The 15880-nt window shown below is 40.3% G+C and overlaps 1 protein-coding gene across 1 annotated transcript in view; it reads right to left on the reverse strand.

The window, feature by feature from the left end:
* plcb3 (phospholipase C, beta 3 (phosphatidylinositol-specific)) overlaps positions 1–15880 on the reverse strand; it is a 69090-nt gene that overhangs the window by 10830 nt on the left and 42380 nt on the right. The window contains exons 3-24 of the mRNA XM_061710650.1: positions 13800–13868; positions 12436–12570; positions 12051–12130; positions 11915–11968; positions 11601–11679; positions 9930–10030; positions 9606–9769; positions 8808–8954; positions 8244–8401; positions 7691–7773; positions 7468–7552; positions 6335–6485; positions 6157–6255; positions 4746–4813; positions 4565–4661; positions 4311–4395; positions 2390–2514; positions 2064–2218; positions 1064–1225; positions 880–979; positions 679–783; positions 437–531 (exon numbers count right to left, since the gene is read on the reverse strand). Of these exons, the coding sequence (XP_061566634.1) occupies positions 437–531; positions 679–783; positions 880–979; positions 1064–1225; positions 2064–2218; positions 2390–2514; positions 4311–4395; positions 4565–4661; positions 4746–4813; positions 6157–6255; positions 6335–6485; positions 7468–7552; positions 7691–7773; positions 8244–8401; positions 8808–8954; positions 9606–9769; positions 9930–10030; positions 11601–11679; positions 11915–11968; positions 12051–12130; positions 12436–12570; positions 13800–13868 (2397 nt within the window). The remainder of the gene's footprint in view (positions 1–436; positions 532–678; positions 784–879; positions 980–1063; positions 1226–2063; positions 2219–2389; positions 2515–4310; positions 4396–4564; positions 4662–4745; positions 4814–6156; positions 6256–6334; positions 6486–7467; positions 7553–7690; positions 7774–8243; positions 8402–8807; positions 8955–9605; positions 9770–9929; positions 10031–11600; positions 11680–11914; positions 11969–12050; positions 12131–12435; positions 12571–13799; positions 13869–15880) is intronic.

The raw sequence follows: 15880 nt of genomic DNA on the forward strand, positions 1-15880 counted from the left end.
ATATATATATATAAATAGGGTGGGCTATGTATGAGTAGGATCAGTGTTCCCCCACCCCCTCACCCCTCCGTATGTTTGGGTAGAGAGCAGAGGAAAGAAAATATACAGATACAGATACACACATACATACAATAATAATAACAAATCAATAACTAATAAAGTAAAAGAAGGGGGTAATTCATTAATTAAATAAGTAATGTAAAATATAATAAGAAATATCTATCGTCATCAATATCACAATCCTCTTTGAACAGACAAAGCAGTAATAATAGCGATCTATACAAAAACACACATGTTAAACCATTCAGAGAAGAGAAGGAAAATAAGTAACAATAATTATGATAATGATATGATTGATTAATAATCAATTAATGATATGATAATAATAAGTAAAGGGTAAATAGTTTCCTGTTGACATCACACAGATGTGTCTCACCTCACTGTTGTCTTCAATGAGACCCGCCAGCTGTTTCTCTCTCTTGGCCAACTGACTCATGTGTTTGATGGGGTTGGTCAGAGCCTCTGCGTATTCTACACACACAAACACACACACACACACACACACACACACACACACACACACAATGTTGCTATAGTTGCATCGGACCAACACGGAGCATGCTTGCTAACAGCTACTTCTCTTGTCATTAAGTCTAGTGGAGTGGGTTAAGTTTTCACCCTGATGCTCATTAGGGATGTAGTCCTGAGCTTCAGCGAGAACCAGCAGGGAGGGGAGCAGAAGGGGCTGGTTTAGCTCGTTCTTCAGGTTGATGTAGTGGTATCCTTGAAACAACAACAACAAAAACAAACAAATGGACCAAAACCTAACATGGACATGTAGTTTTGTTTGTGTTTTTTTTAACGTGGGTGAATATTTACCGGGTCTGATGGCCGACACAGGAAGAATTCTGTGGCCGATGAACTTGCCGTTTTCCTCAAACACAGCTATCCTGAGAGAGGCCAGTGTAGGAAGGACAACCTGGACGGAGATGCCAGTGATAAACCGTAAGACACAACATCAGACGTGACGCACACCTGAACCACCGTTCATTCTTTCACTTACCTTGTTGAAGACAAACGCTTCGTCATCCCAAACAGGATCTAACGAGTTCCCGTTGGAAGTTTTGGTTCTGTACTTTCTCTTCGTATCAGCCGGGAGCCCAAAGGTGTCCACCTCTACGTACACGCCCACCTTTTTATCGCTCAGGAACTGACCTGAGATCACCTAGAGTAGGTCAAACAGTACAGAAATATCATTGTTTTTACAGCCTCTCTGTAAAAATACCACATATGGAGGCAGCATGTCATGATAAAATGCACAGTATTGTCAATATAGCAGAGCTAGATGCCCCCTTGTAGTAAAGTAAAGTCATTTTACTACATATAGTGGCTTTAAGAGAGTCATACTACATTGAAAAAGATGTGCATTTCAGTGTATGGTATAACACTCTGGAACAATCTTGATAAAAGTGTGAAGGTCTGCAAGAACATCAGGCTATTCAAACGCTGCTATAAGCAGATTCTCATACTGAACTACCAACAATTGATGTTATAATGACCATGATTTTTTATTTTATTATTTTTTCATTGTCTTTTTTTCTTCTGTGCATGATGCTTTTCTTTCTTTTTTAGCTACTTTTATTATGGTGATTGTTTTTGTTTTTTTTCATTGACTTTTTTTCTTCTCTACTGTGCTTGATGCCTTTCGTTTTAGCTACTTTTATTATTGACTCACTTGTCTTTTAATTACTTTTATATTGACATACTTTTATATGTCAAGAAGAAGGGTATACACTGTATATATGTATTATTGTTGTTATTATTATTATTGTTATTGCTACTATTATTCTTTTATATATCGGATACTCTTATATTGCAAGAAGGGGCCGGACTAGATAAGCATTTGCTTCTTCCTGTCCCTTCTTGAACAAAACTGGTTGTGCTTTATTATTATTGTTGATGTATGTGTTTTAAATTGTTTTGTTCAAGATGAATAAAGATCAAATCAAATCAAATCAAAAATGCTATATCCTCCTGCGTTACAAACACAAGTTTTTCTTTACCTTGATTTTGACCGTATTGGCGACTATTCCATCCACTATGCTTTCTGTAAAGGGGTCAAAGTGTTTGTCTATCCTTCTCATGAACTCCGGCTTCAGCAGGTAGCCGCTGTGGCCGTTATACTCAAACACCCCCATGTTCAGTTGCATAGGAAGGTCTGGGAGGAGACAACGGAGAGAAGAGGGGAAGGGTTGAAAAAGTTGTCTAAAAATGCACAAAAGTGTCAAATAATTACGAGATATGACATGTAATTTAAATAAATAGAACCTATAGTACACGTTAAATGTGGATATTCCAGGGATATATCATGCAGGTGAGCTGCACTCACCGAGAGTCTGGAAGTTCAGCGCCACCATCTGGCAACCGACGTTCCAGAAGAGCTGAGGCATGTAGTTGGAGCTGTCCACCCTCGTTCCCTTCGGGTAGATTCGGCTCAGCTGGTTCTTATTGTACCTGGAAGAGCGCTGTGAAGGATTTAACACGCCGAACACGGAAAGGGAGGCGCACAGCAGCGGCGATTTATTGCATGTTGGAAATGGTGCAAGAATTTTTTTTTTTTTTTAAATCTCTTCCTGATGTTCGGAGATGTAAGACCACCTTTCAGGAGTCTGCAACACACTCCAGGATCCAAATTGCAGTATTTTTTTGTGGGACAGAACAGAACTGACTATTCCAGCAAAGTGAAAATAGATATCCTTTGAGTCTGACTCTTTCCACTAAATACCGTGATATAAATATATATAGAGATGTCCCCTGTATTTGGTGGAGTTAAATAATTGTTCCAATAATCTCATCTCATCTTCTTCCGCTTTATCCGTTCCCGGGTCGCGGGTTATTGTTCCAATTAGGGCTATATCGAGATTTTAATATATATCGATATATTTTCAAACACGATATGGTACGAGACAATATCGTTTATATCGATTTTTTTTTTTTTTTTAATTTATTTATTTTTTTTTATGATTTTGATATAGCTTATTTTGTGACACATTGACTTGAATGTTTTATTTGAGATTTGCACAAATGTTTTGTTATTTGCACAACTGTCAACCTCAGTGGAAAAGTCTGCCTGTTACTGTCTACATTGTATTAATTGCACAGTGTATTTTAATTTAATTGTTATGCAGGAAAGGGATATTTGTTTTATTTTATTCAAGAAGCATTTTTATTCTATATATGCAGGCAGTTTATTTTTATTTCATTTGTTTTATACATTTTGATATTGTGCAGACCTCTGTTAATAAAGGAACCTGTGTGACATTTGGCACGAGGCTTTGTATTAAAACTGACTGTTTTTTTAAGGGTTTGCCTCAGAAAAAAATGATGCTATGAGATGCTATGCTATAATGCTTTGGGGGAAACCCCAATTAAGGCACAGAAAAAATATCGAGATATATATCGAGTATCGCCATTTAGCTAGAAAATATCGAGATATGACTTTTGGTCCATATCGCCCAGCCCTAGTTCCAATAATAAAAAAGAAAAAAAAGAATGCCTCGAAACATCTGGATGTTTAAAAGTCTGGACCACTTGCATCACTAATGGCGCTTTTACATTAGTACCTACTCAGCCGACTCGCCTTTGTGCTTTCCCACTAGGGGAGGCGTGCCGATTAGATACTTTTTCTGTAACTACTCTGCCAAGGTTCTAAGTATTAAACCTTCAACATGATAGTTTAAAGAAGCACTTCTGAGGGTGGTTCTTGCAGATTTGGACCAGCTCAAATCAGTAGTGATGCGGACGATGTCGTCAGCGCTTTCTAAGGTACGACCTTGCAAACGTCTCTAAAGACATCGGCCAAAGCGCTCTCTAAAAAAAACCCAGAAATACAGTCACATAGATCAGCACCCAAGTCTTTACTCAGGGTAAATAAGTCAGGTGATTAATACTTGGCTATACCACAATTTATAAAATTCTTACTATTAATTTGTGCAACCTTTAACTATGTCAAGTTTTTTCTTTCATATTTAATAATGAGGGTCCAGTTTTTTTGCTTCTTCCTACTCCTTTTTCGAGCATGCCATTACATGCTATTATATTTATTAATTCTCGTCTACTTTGTTTACGATGGTACATTTATTATTTAGTGATTATTATTGTTCTTTTTTATGTCATTGATTTATTGTTGTGCCGTTTTATTTATTTTTTTGTGCATATGTTCGAGAAAAAAAAACTACAAAACTTAATGAAGAAAAACTACAAAACTACAAAAAATAACTACATGAAACTACAAATCAGAATCAGGATACTCGACAAACTCGATGGGGGTGCTCTTCAGGGCTTCCATGCCTTTGGTTTCTACGAATGATGACATCTCAAAGAACTTCTTCCTCTCTGACGGACAATGAAAGGAGAGAAAAGGAGGAATTTAAAGTTAACTTCTGCAAGAATGGGGATTAGTGAGCACAAAAGAAGAACCTGTCTGCTGGATAATTTGCATAATAAAGGTGTTTGAGGCTGATAAGTTAAACATCCCTCCCTCCTCACACACTCTCACACTTACTAGCTGCCACCTCGAAGGTCTTGAACTTGACCGGTTCTATGTAGTTGACGAGAGTGGACATCTCCTCCGTGGCGTTCACCTCGCTGCTGGCGGTGCCCTGAGGGAGGAGCAGAGCTCCACATGCATCAGTCCGCCCCACTACCCTGGAACCAGCTACCAACCCGGCCCGGCCGTGTCGTACCTCGTCAGAGTTGGGCTTCTTCAGGTCTGGGTCCTCTTCGTCATCATCTTCGCTCTCTCCTTCTCCTCCTGATGGGAGGAGGGGAAGACTGTTAGAAAAATGTTCGGCACACCGGCAACTAGGAATGGGTGATATTTTTATCGTTCACGATATACCGTCAAAAAATGTCCCCACGGTAAGAATTTGTCATCTCGCGGTAAAAACGATAAATTCCTGTTGATGACGTTTTTGTGTAAAGCGAAGACAGCATTAAATCGACGCACAATGTACGTGAAGGAAGGAAGGAAGGAAGGAAGGAAGGAAGGAAGGAAGGAAGGAAGGAAGGAAGGAAGGAAGGAAGGAAGGAAAGATATGAGCCTGAAAGAGAGAAAGAAAGAAAGAAGTGAGCCTGAAAGAAAGAAAGAAAGAAAGAAAGAAAGAAGTGAGCCTGAAAGAAAGAAAGAAGTGAGCCTGAAAGAAAGAAAGAAGTGAGCCTGAAAGAAAGAAAGAAAGAAAGAAAGAAAGAAAGAAAGAAAGAAAGAAAGAAAGAAAGAAAGAAAGAAAGAAAGAAAGAAAGAAAGAAAGAAAGAAAGAAAGAAAGAAAGAAAGAAAGAAAGAAAGAAAGAAGTGAGCCTGAAAGAGAGAAAGAAAGAAAGAAAGAAAGAAAGAAAGAAATGAGCCAGAAAGAAAGAAAGAAAGAAAGAAAGAAAGAAAGAAAGAAAGAAAGAAAGAAAGAAGTGAGCCTGAAAGAAAGAAAGAAAGAAAGAAAGAAAGAAAGAAAGAAAGAAAGAAGTGAGCCTGAAAGAAAGAAAGAAAGAAAGAAATTAAGAAAGAAAGAAAGAAGTGAGCCTGAAAGAAAGAAAGAAAGAAATTAAGAAAGAAATTAAGAAAGAAAGAAAGAAAGAAAGAAAGAAAGAAGTGAGCCTGAAAGAAAGAAAGAAAGAAAGAAAGAAGTGAGCCTGAAAGAAAGAAAGAAAGAAAGAAAGAAAGAAAGAAAGAAAGAAAGAAAGAAGTGAGCCTGAAAGAGAGAAAGAAAGAAATTAGCCTGAAAGAAAGAAAGAAAGAAAGAAAGAAAGAAAGAAAGAAAGAAAGAAAGAAAGAAAGAAAGAAAGAAAGAAAGAAAGAAAGAAAGAAAGAAAGAAAGAAAGAAAGAAAGAAAGAAAGAAAGAAAGAAAGAAAGAAAGAAAGAAAGAAAAGAAAGAAAGAAAGAAAGAAAGATAAATTCCCGTTGATAGGTTTTTGTGTAACAAACATGGCGGATCTGAGAGCGAGATAGATTTATAGTTGAAAAGGTGGAGTTGAATTGGTATTTTTTTATCGTCATTTTTATCGTTATCGGGATAAATGCCATAATTTATCGTGATACATTTTTTTTTTCATACCGCCCATCCCCACCGGCAACACATTTCCACCTCATTGCTCCTGAACCCACCGATGGACTTGCGAGGCTCCGAGTCTTTGATCATCCCCTCGGCCAGCTTCTCCTCCCCGTTGGACAGGAGACTTCCCTCAGCGTCCGTCAGCTGGGAGTCTACGCAGACGGTGGCAAAACTTCAGATTCAAACTGGCGTTGGATGTGCGTGTATATGTGACATTTGTGAAACACTCACAGCTGGTGTTTGACGACTGCTCGGTCAGATCTTTGCGCCGTGGTTCGCTGCCACTCTCAGAAGATCGGTGATGATGATGCTTCTTCTTATTTTTTATGAGAATCTTCCCCAACATCTCCTGCGGCGACGGAAGCAGCTGACCTGGATTCAGCTAAAATACATAAATAAATTATTAATGAACGCGCATTCACTCTTCGCAGTGTCACAATAATCCTTCTTTGTTGTTTTATAGCAACAGAAAAATAAATAACATTCATCTTAAAGCTGAAAATTTGGTTCAAAATGCAGTCAAAAAAATTGTTTGCACTTCCGCTCTCTATCCAAAACAGCTCCCCCCCCCACGCATGGGTGACGTCTAAATATAGAGTTAACACACCTTCACATCATCAGTGCATCATCATCATCACTTCGGATATATTTGGATACACTTCAACATACAGTAATAGTTAAGCATGATTTGATATATAGGTGGCAGCACGATTATAAATGAATCCCATGAATATGATATAAAATGGTATGAGTAGGTAAAACAGAAATTTGTCTCTTGGCTTCAACAAATAAATACATAAATAATTAAATAAATAAATGAATAAATAAATAAATGAATCCGGTAGATAAAAGGTAATTACATCTAAAACAGACAACAACAACCAGTCAAATTAAATTATGATATTTTATTAACTAATTATTAACTAATCTGGCCCGATGGAGAAGATCAGGAATGTGACTTAATCTAAATTTGATGCTACAATGTCACAGGAGTCACACGGCCAACCGAACCCAATCTGGATCAGCCTAAATCAACTGTTTGTCCTGAGTTGGAACAAAAGACGGCTGTCTTTGAGCTCGGCCCGGAGAGCCAGACTCGACTCTCTTCAATATGTTACGGCTCAGCCTGTGTAGCTCCAGGAACAAGAACGCCAATTCTTCCTAAATATTTTCACTTAGTGTGCCAGTAGAGCTGCAAATCAGGGCTTTTCCACATGTTAAAGTCACTCACTTGCTTTCTTTTGTTTTCAGTTTAGTAGATCATCTCCTTAACACTTTTCTGAGAATCAGCAGAATGCATTTAATTCAGACTAAGAGCAGCTTTAATAGTTGTTACTTGCGCCTGGCTGCAATTTCAATCTTACCGGATACTTCTCCAGCGGGTCGATGAGCAGGGCGTCTCCGAAGATCGTCCTGCAGTACTCTGCCATTTTGGCCTGCTGTTTCGCTCTAAAATGAAAGAAGATGCAGAAACCCAACGTGCTTTCAAGCATCAGTATACTGCAAAATACTTCAAAACTGCAGCCTGGACTTGTGAATCTGACTTGGTAAGTAGCAGCTCAGCTGCAGAATGTTGACAGGACTTACGAGTCTACGTGGTTTTCAAAAGACAGGATGAGCGGGTACGGGGAAGTCTTGAAAGCGCTCTCTGCTATCGCTTCGATCACCTCCTGCAGTCAGAGACAGAGACGGGAAAAGTCAGATCTGTCGCATCGTGACAGCGTTCCTCCAAGATTTATTTCTGATGACTTAATAAATGTGATTACGGATGGACATTAAATCAGATAAATCAGATAAATGAGCTTATGTAATAAATCCATTACTGTTTTGAGTACTTCTGAGTCAACAGCAAAAACATGACAAATTTCCAAAAATATTTCCATATTTCTGCAGTAAGAGGAGGAAAATCAGATCAGTGTGCCGGGGTTGTTTCACATGTCCTTAAAAGACAAAAATCACAAACATCTGCAGAGTAGAGCTCTACATAACCTCCAGATCCCCGTTTCCTGGTGCGACCGGGTCCTTCTTTGTTCTTTTGTGCAGCGAGGTTTGTTGTATCACAGCTCACTTAATCTAATCAAGTTGTTAAAATCAACTAAACGAGGAACACATATCACCGTCGGACGGCAGCACGGCCCACCTTAAAGGGGATCTCAGTGGTCATGGTGAACCCGTGCGTGATGTAGGGTTCCTCGTCGTGCGGCCGGCCCTTCCAGCAGTCCAGCTCTATGCAGCGGCAGCCGGTCAGCAGCACCTGCCTGTACATCTCCACCGACGACAGGCCGGTCAGCTGGCCCACTGAACAAGACACACACACATGGAAAAGTATGCATTAAAGTGGACTGAGAGCTAGATATCAAAATATAACTATTGTGCATCAATTGTGTTATTGTACACTGCAAAAACAGCTCCTGGAGAAATATGCCTATAAATACTATACAGTTATCATCTTATATATTTGCTTAAAATACATTTGCCAGTGGGGTAACAACAATTTTCTCAACTAGTATTCTTAAAACCAACAAAAGAGTCTAAAATAGTCTTTACATTTTGTTGAAATAAGGATGTTTTACTTTCTTAGAAATACATTTTTTGCAGCTTAAAATGAAGAGTTTCAGACAAAAAGTGACAAAAAGCATTGCAACAATGACCAAATATTTAGCACAAATGAGAATATGGCTCTCAGGAAACGTTGAGACTTTACCTGTGAGGTACGTGTTGTGCGAGGAGTTGATGAAGTAGTGAGACAGCGGCTGGTTCATGTCGTCGATGATGTCGAGCCTCTCTGGAGGTACCACGCCGTTCTCGTCTCCTCCCAAGTACCGTCTGAACGCCTGCAAACTGACCTGGTCTGCAGCAGAGAGTGGGAGGGAGGTGGATGAAACTTGTTCTGGTGGTTGATTTCAATGAAAATCTGCCACAGTGATCAAATTAATTTAATATGAAGAGAGACAACAGGGGGTTTTGATGATGAACGTATATTTGATCTGCTTGACGTCAACAGGCCGAGACTTGAACACTTTGCTTTGGGTGTGGGTTGGTTTTATAGAACGTGTCTGGCAGCAGTTCGGCTGCTTTTGTTCCTATCATCCACAGAAGACCAAATAAAAAACTATTATTTCCAGGGTTCTGCTTTTAATAAACCTCCTTTGAGACAAACAGAAACAATCAAAACCAAGACACAGCTGCATGTATTTGTAATTATTGTTACATAACAATCACAGTAATCTGGAGTCCCTTTAAGTGCTTTTCAGTAACTTGGAAGAGAAGAACCAAAAAAAATAGAAAGAAAAAGGAGCAATGCCTCAAAGTCAGTCCTACAAAGAAAACTTTGGCAAACCCAGCGAAGCCAAAGCAAGCAAAGCCATTTCATCCTCGCTGCTTCTGTCGTAGATTTGCTGTGTTATTTGTTCAAGTCTCAGGACGTGAAGACTCGCTCAAAGCTCTCAAACTCTGCATACACGTGGTGAGTGATGGTTGTTGTGTGAGGAGAACTACTGACCTCTGTCCAGCTGGCCGTTTGTGTCATATTTCTCCATGATCTGTCGGACTTGCTCTTTTTTCAGCGGGGGGTACAGCACCTCGTTCAGTCTGGAGTCGCGCTGCTTGCGGTTGATGAATTCCACGAACTGGTCCAGAGAGATGAACGGTTTCCTCTTGGAGCCGCTGGAGCCGAAGGCAAAAAGCATTTTAACAAGATGCATTTCTTAGTATTAAAGAATTTAGTGAAGGCAGGAGGAGGGGGGGGCAAATATTGTATCAAAAAGCTGTCATGGAAATAGATTGCAGTGCCAGTTCATGAAAGTGTGGTTTCCATGTCACATACCATTCCTCAAAGATGCTTTGTATTTCAGGCCGGAGACACAAGCTGTCGAGAAACCTCTGGAAAACTTCCCACGTAAACTCATCAGGCCTTATTCCCTCTGACTGCAGATGGACGACCAAGAGCATCGTGGTGTGGAAAGAAAACAATAAAGAAAAGTGAACAAAAAAGAACAAAAAAACAACAGTATGCAAAGTTTTCCACTAAGCATACTAAATAAAATAAACTCTTCTCACACTTACTGATCACCTGCCATCATAATTTATTTTCTTTATATGATGGTTGTTAACTGAGCTCATTAAATGAGCATAATTTGCTTCCCTTCAGAGTTTGTGAAGGACGACAGAGCAACAAAACAGGGATTTGGAGCCACTTTTTTCAGCAGAGGTCAGCCATCACAAACAAACTGAAACTGATCAAAAGTACTAATTATATTAAAAAGATACACATAATTAATTAAGGTGACCTTTTAATGACCTTTTCAAGCACCATATGGGTTCGATGCTGCTATCAGGAGCCGGCAGTTAAAACCTGGTTGGTGTATTCTCTTATATAGCCAGCAGGTGGCAGCAGACGACAACAGCGTGTGAACGAAGCGCTGACGGGACACTTTAAACCAGTTTAAACTGTTTAAAAATTGTCCTTGCAACTTTGAATTGATCATAAGTAAAGATTTCCCTGATTCCTCGAAATACATGGTTGTTTTATCTTAACCCTGCAAAGCTGAGATATATTATAGGGCCCGCACAAGCAGAGATTTTCACCAAACAATAGCGGAAACCACACATAATTGATACTCTCAGTGGATTTTAAAGTTTGAAAGTCTGACTACATCTTTTTTTTTTGTACTCCTAAGCAAAAACAGTCTCTCAAAGACGCTTGTACAGTTTAAACATGTCTCCACTGTGTGTGTGTGTGAGTCAGCACATCCATAGGGTGTCTTTCCAAAGAAGCCCGTATGAGAAAAATAAGCTGTAAATTCAGCTGCAAAGTATTTCTGCTTTGAAGTTGAAGTGTACCAACCCACCGCAGTCTCAGACAACAACCCCCGATTCATACATCTAAGGTTTTCCTCCAGGACTCACTTCAGGAACTGATCCTGTCAGTGTGTGAGACGGTACTTGTCAGGGCTGGCAGCGAGGAGCAAAGTTCGCTGGAGATTAGCACCGCAGAGAACCACTGGCTGACTAGACATTGAGTAAACCATTTCATAGGCAATACCTCATCAACATTGTGTCATTATGGTACATATTTACATTTCCTGGGGTTAAAACCTATACGCACAACCTTAAATTCGAAAAAAAGGGGGGTAAAAATCAAGAAAAATAACATTTTCTGTACTGGCCTGATTGGGGTTTTTAGGTTTATCAGTCTGCACATCTAAGATATGTATTTTGGGTTTTACTAAATGTCAAAACTGTAAATTAGGAACAAAAGTTAATAAAATAATGAATAAAAGCAGTATATCAGCATACTTTCAGGCTGTTCTTCCCAAGGCGTGCAGCCTTCCTTGTTGCTTTCATTTCACCACAAGAGCATGCCAAGAATCCAACTGTATCCAACACCCCGGGGAGAGTAACCAACTATTTCATGCTGTTGCCGTGCATGAGGCGATACCAAACACACGCAAAATCCTGAGTGGTCCTGCGGTAAGTGAATACATTGGATGTTTACCCTGTTGTTGTTGTCCACAATGACGCCCTGCTCCAGCGCCGTCTCCACCCGCTTCTTATCAGAAAACAGCTTGAGAATGCTGAAAGACAGAGAGCCGCTCCGGTCAAATCACCGTCCCCGCTAACGCGGTTTACATCGAGACTGCATTTAAAAAAAAAAAAACGATTAAAATATGTGTGTGGAAGGCCAAGAGGAGTCGGGAAAGGGAAGGAGAGAGAGAGACAGAGAAGTGGAAAAGAAAGAAGAAGTAGCAAGCACTGGCAGAGGAAACCGTGTGTAGAGTTCACTAAGAGGCAGGCGGGCACGGTGCTCACTTCTTCACTGGAATCTTCCCGTCCTGATTCACTTGCAGAATTAGTTTAGTGTACCTGCGGAGAAGCAGGGAGAGTGTCATTTAAAAACGTTTAAAAACCTGCACGATCACAAGATGAGACGCACGCAGAATCTTACGCTTTGAGGAGGAAGGTGTTCCGTGATGCATTCTGGGAAAGTATGTTCGTGGCCAAAGTGAACAGCTCATCCGTCCAAATCTGGAAACACACACACACGTTATTAAACAGCGTTCTCTCAACCACCCATGCGGCGTTAGAGCTGGGTGACACAACCAACGGCTGTATAAACTCTTCAACACACACACACACACACACATGAGCGGAACGATCTCCAAACCTAATTGTGCCAACATCATAAAATGAGCAATCAGCGGTACGGACTACGAGCAAAGACTAAACTAGATTAGAAGGAGGAGTGACAGAAGAAAGGAAGAACGGAAGGAACATCATATGAAAGTATAGGTAATTTGAGTACATTGTAGGAAGGCCGTTCCCATGGTTACCTTCGCTGTGTCTTCCTGCATGGCCTGCAGGTTGAGGAAGGAGATGTTGACCAAGTCGTTGCCGTAGACGATGGTCACGAGTTTCCCCTCGATGTTCTCCCTACCGATGCCCAGCTTTTCCCGCATCTTCTGGTCCTGGTAAAACACGCATTTACAGCTTTTTTTATTGGTTATTTGTTTGGGGTGCTTCATTACCGCTGACACAAACAATATCCAACACTTGTTTGAACACTGGGCAGGCGAACACAAACTCCTGGTGCACGTCTCTCCGTCTCCAGAGAGCAGTAAATGTGATGCATGCGGCGTAGCACTCTGATCTAATTAGCTAAATGACTCTTTCCTCCTTTTTAGTCATCCGACTCTTCTCCCACATCCACCGTCTGTCCCTCGATTAAAGATTCCTGTTCCGTCGCCGCGGCTCACGTTACACGGCGGGGCCTTGAGGGGGGTGGTGGGGTGGACATCAGGCAAAAACAGAGGCACGTCGGAGGTGATGGCTTTTAACTCATCAGGAACTAAAGCTAACAAACACACACGAGAAACATCACCAGACATCCAAACTTGTTGCACAGCGAAACGCAAGGAGACGGGCGAGTTCAGTCCAAAAACCCTCCGCCCTGCACACAGCTGTGAAAACACGTTGAAAAGGCCGTAGTTATGCCGCAACCCCGGAGTTAAATATAGCAGATTTACTCTGAAATATCTGCAACCATTAAAGCCGGTTCAGCTCTGCATCCTGCTGCTAATCAATCAATAAACTAAAAATAATCACACGTCTTGACAAGCTCATATAAACAATCATTTATGTTACTCGTCATTGATATTTCCTTTCATTTCCTTCCCTTAAATCTGTGTAAGAACCTACAAGCTGAACATTGTGAGGTACACAAATATACGGCATAGAAAATGAAGCTGAAGATTGTGAGGTAAACAAATATACGGCATAGAAAATAATAGAAAATGTTGTCTCTGTCCAAATGTGTTCCAACTCAACACTAATAATAATTTCTAATTATCTAACAGCAGTCAACATTTTATTGTTTGCTCAACTGCACTGCGTCAACAGATCTGTGCTTTTTTTAACGTGTTAAAACACTAATATGCAACTTTATCTCCATCTTATCCAGTTATACACTCTTACACAATGAGTTCCTCAGCAACAGTCACTGCTTATATCACTTCCGGTCTGACAGCCCATCTGTCATCAGGCTCATTAGTGCTCCAGCACCTTTGCACCATCAGATGAGTGAGGACACGTGCACACACACACACACACACACACACACACACACACACACACACTTCTCACTGATGCTTGAGAGCGTTATCGAAGGAAGGAACACTTGCACAGAGACGTTACCAACCTTTGGCAGTTTGGCGTATTTTCCCATTCTGGTGTCCCTGATGGTGCTGATGTCCAAGATCTCAACCTCCTGTAAAACAAACAAAAACACCACAGAAATATTAAAAATCTTTGCACTATCAGCTGCTGAGTGATGTAGAAAAGTATAAGCATCCACACATGCTGCAATATTTTCAGAGTCCACCCACTTTTCAGTTCAAAAAGGTCTGTTTCAACTAATTGTGGGGAGTTGTTTTTGTAGCCTTTCATTGCTCCTTCATCCATGTACGGACTGTAGCTTCAACCTGACGGAGCAGACAGCTCGTTTCACAGCAAACTCTCAGAAGGTGCTCGCAGAAAGTGCTCAAAAGAAGGGCGACATATTCAGGAAGAAATATTCTGGCGATAAGTTGAACCATTATCGCAGAGCCAGCCTGTGAACTACGTTATCTAACCATCATGCAACGCCTTTGCTGGTTTTCATTCAGTCTGCTTTAAGGAAACGTGCTCTTCTGGTAACTAAACTAAACTCTCCAACACCCTCAGTGGCCTAAAAACATCAGAACCAAGACACCAGCGAGCTCAAAACTCATCTTTCACCACAAACTGACATTTGTAAAGAGAGCAATGTGGTTTTGATTTTCACGCTACAAAAATACCTGTTGCATGAAAATAAAACTGTCAATTTCTTTTTTTAGAATAAGTAAAATGTAAAAACTTTCATCACGAATACACTGATCTGTTTACTCCTTTAAAAAGTTCCTGTATTCCTGCAGACCGGACTCTTAATGTTGCATGTTAATGTTGTCTTGTCGTCTCAGACGACTCTGACTTGAATTACCGGGAATAAAAAACAAAAATAGCATTTATGACACCGTCACACAGAAGTAAAGACGATACATAGACACGCTATTTACGTCAACAGACCGGTGGAGGACAATGATTATGCATACTGATGATGATGTCACATCATTTCTGGATACAATTTAGTAACATTTTCAGTTTATGGAAGAAAAGATAGAAATGAGGCTTTAAAAAAAAAAGTGCTTTTTTTGTTGGATGGAAAAGGAAAAAGAAAAAACTTGAATAAAAGGCCTGTGCTGAAATTAATTCCTCAGGCAAATAGCTTACGCTCTGCGTCGGCTTTCATCTCCTTCCATTAAATCTCTTTTATTTATCTTTTGGCTTCTCAAGAAACAAAAACACAACCAGTGACTGACATATGAACTCTGTGTGTTTGTGTGAGAAAGTGGAAAACAGAGAGAGAGAGAGACGTAGGGCCAAAGAGCGCACATACAAACGTTTAAGAGAGAAAAAAGAAGGTTTGATGCTGCACATGTGCATGCAGATGCTGCACATGCAAACAAGCGTCCTCCAAGAGAAGAGCCGTGTCCAGGACAGGAGGGAGAGCATTAGGTCATAAAGACAACCATAAACGTAGGGGAGGATGCGAGCATCGTCCTCGGGTAAATATTTGTTCAGACCCACACTCATTCCACAAGCTTCTTACTTCATCCACGTTACCTCATCTCCCCGTCTTTCCCTCTGACTCTGTGTTTCTTTTTAAAAAGGAGGTATTTTCTTTTATGTTGTTCAGTTATTTTTCCCATTTTAAGATGATTTGTTGATGAAAAACCTGTATATGCGACGTCGCTGACTGACACCGTAACTGTACGGAAGTTTGAAAAGTAAAAATATAAGAAATTTAAGAAAAAAAAAAGTTTTTTTGACAAACCCAGCAAAGTCATAGATGCAGTGGAACAGAGTGGAATCAAGGAGCAACGATAAATGGACGAACATGTTAAGTAAAGGAGCATCAATGCGTCCTTTATTATCAACTGTCCCTATGAAAGGAGGACATCATTTCCCACAATTCCTTCAAAACTCAAAGCGACGCTGGCCAACTTTGATTCATGCAAAATAAAAAACGAGGACAGAAGTCTCAGTAAAATGATCCAATGCGGATAAATGGAGCCAAACAGCCTTTTGTAGGGACAACTTTAGTTTTCAACACAACAGCTACACATCGCAGCGTCGTTGCATTGACCATCAAAACCTCAGAAATATTCCTTATCAGTTCATTTTTCCAACAAAAGTCAAGAA

Source organism: Cololabis saira, chromosome 20, assembly GCF_033807715.1.
Source record: "Cololabis saira isolate AMF1-May2022 chromosome 20, fColSai1.1, whole genome shotgun sequence".
Classification (NCBI taxonomy): domain Eukaryota; kingdom Metazoa; phylum Chordata; class Actinopteri; order Beloniformes; family Belonidae; genus Cololabis; species Cololabis saira.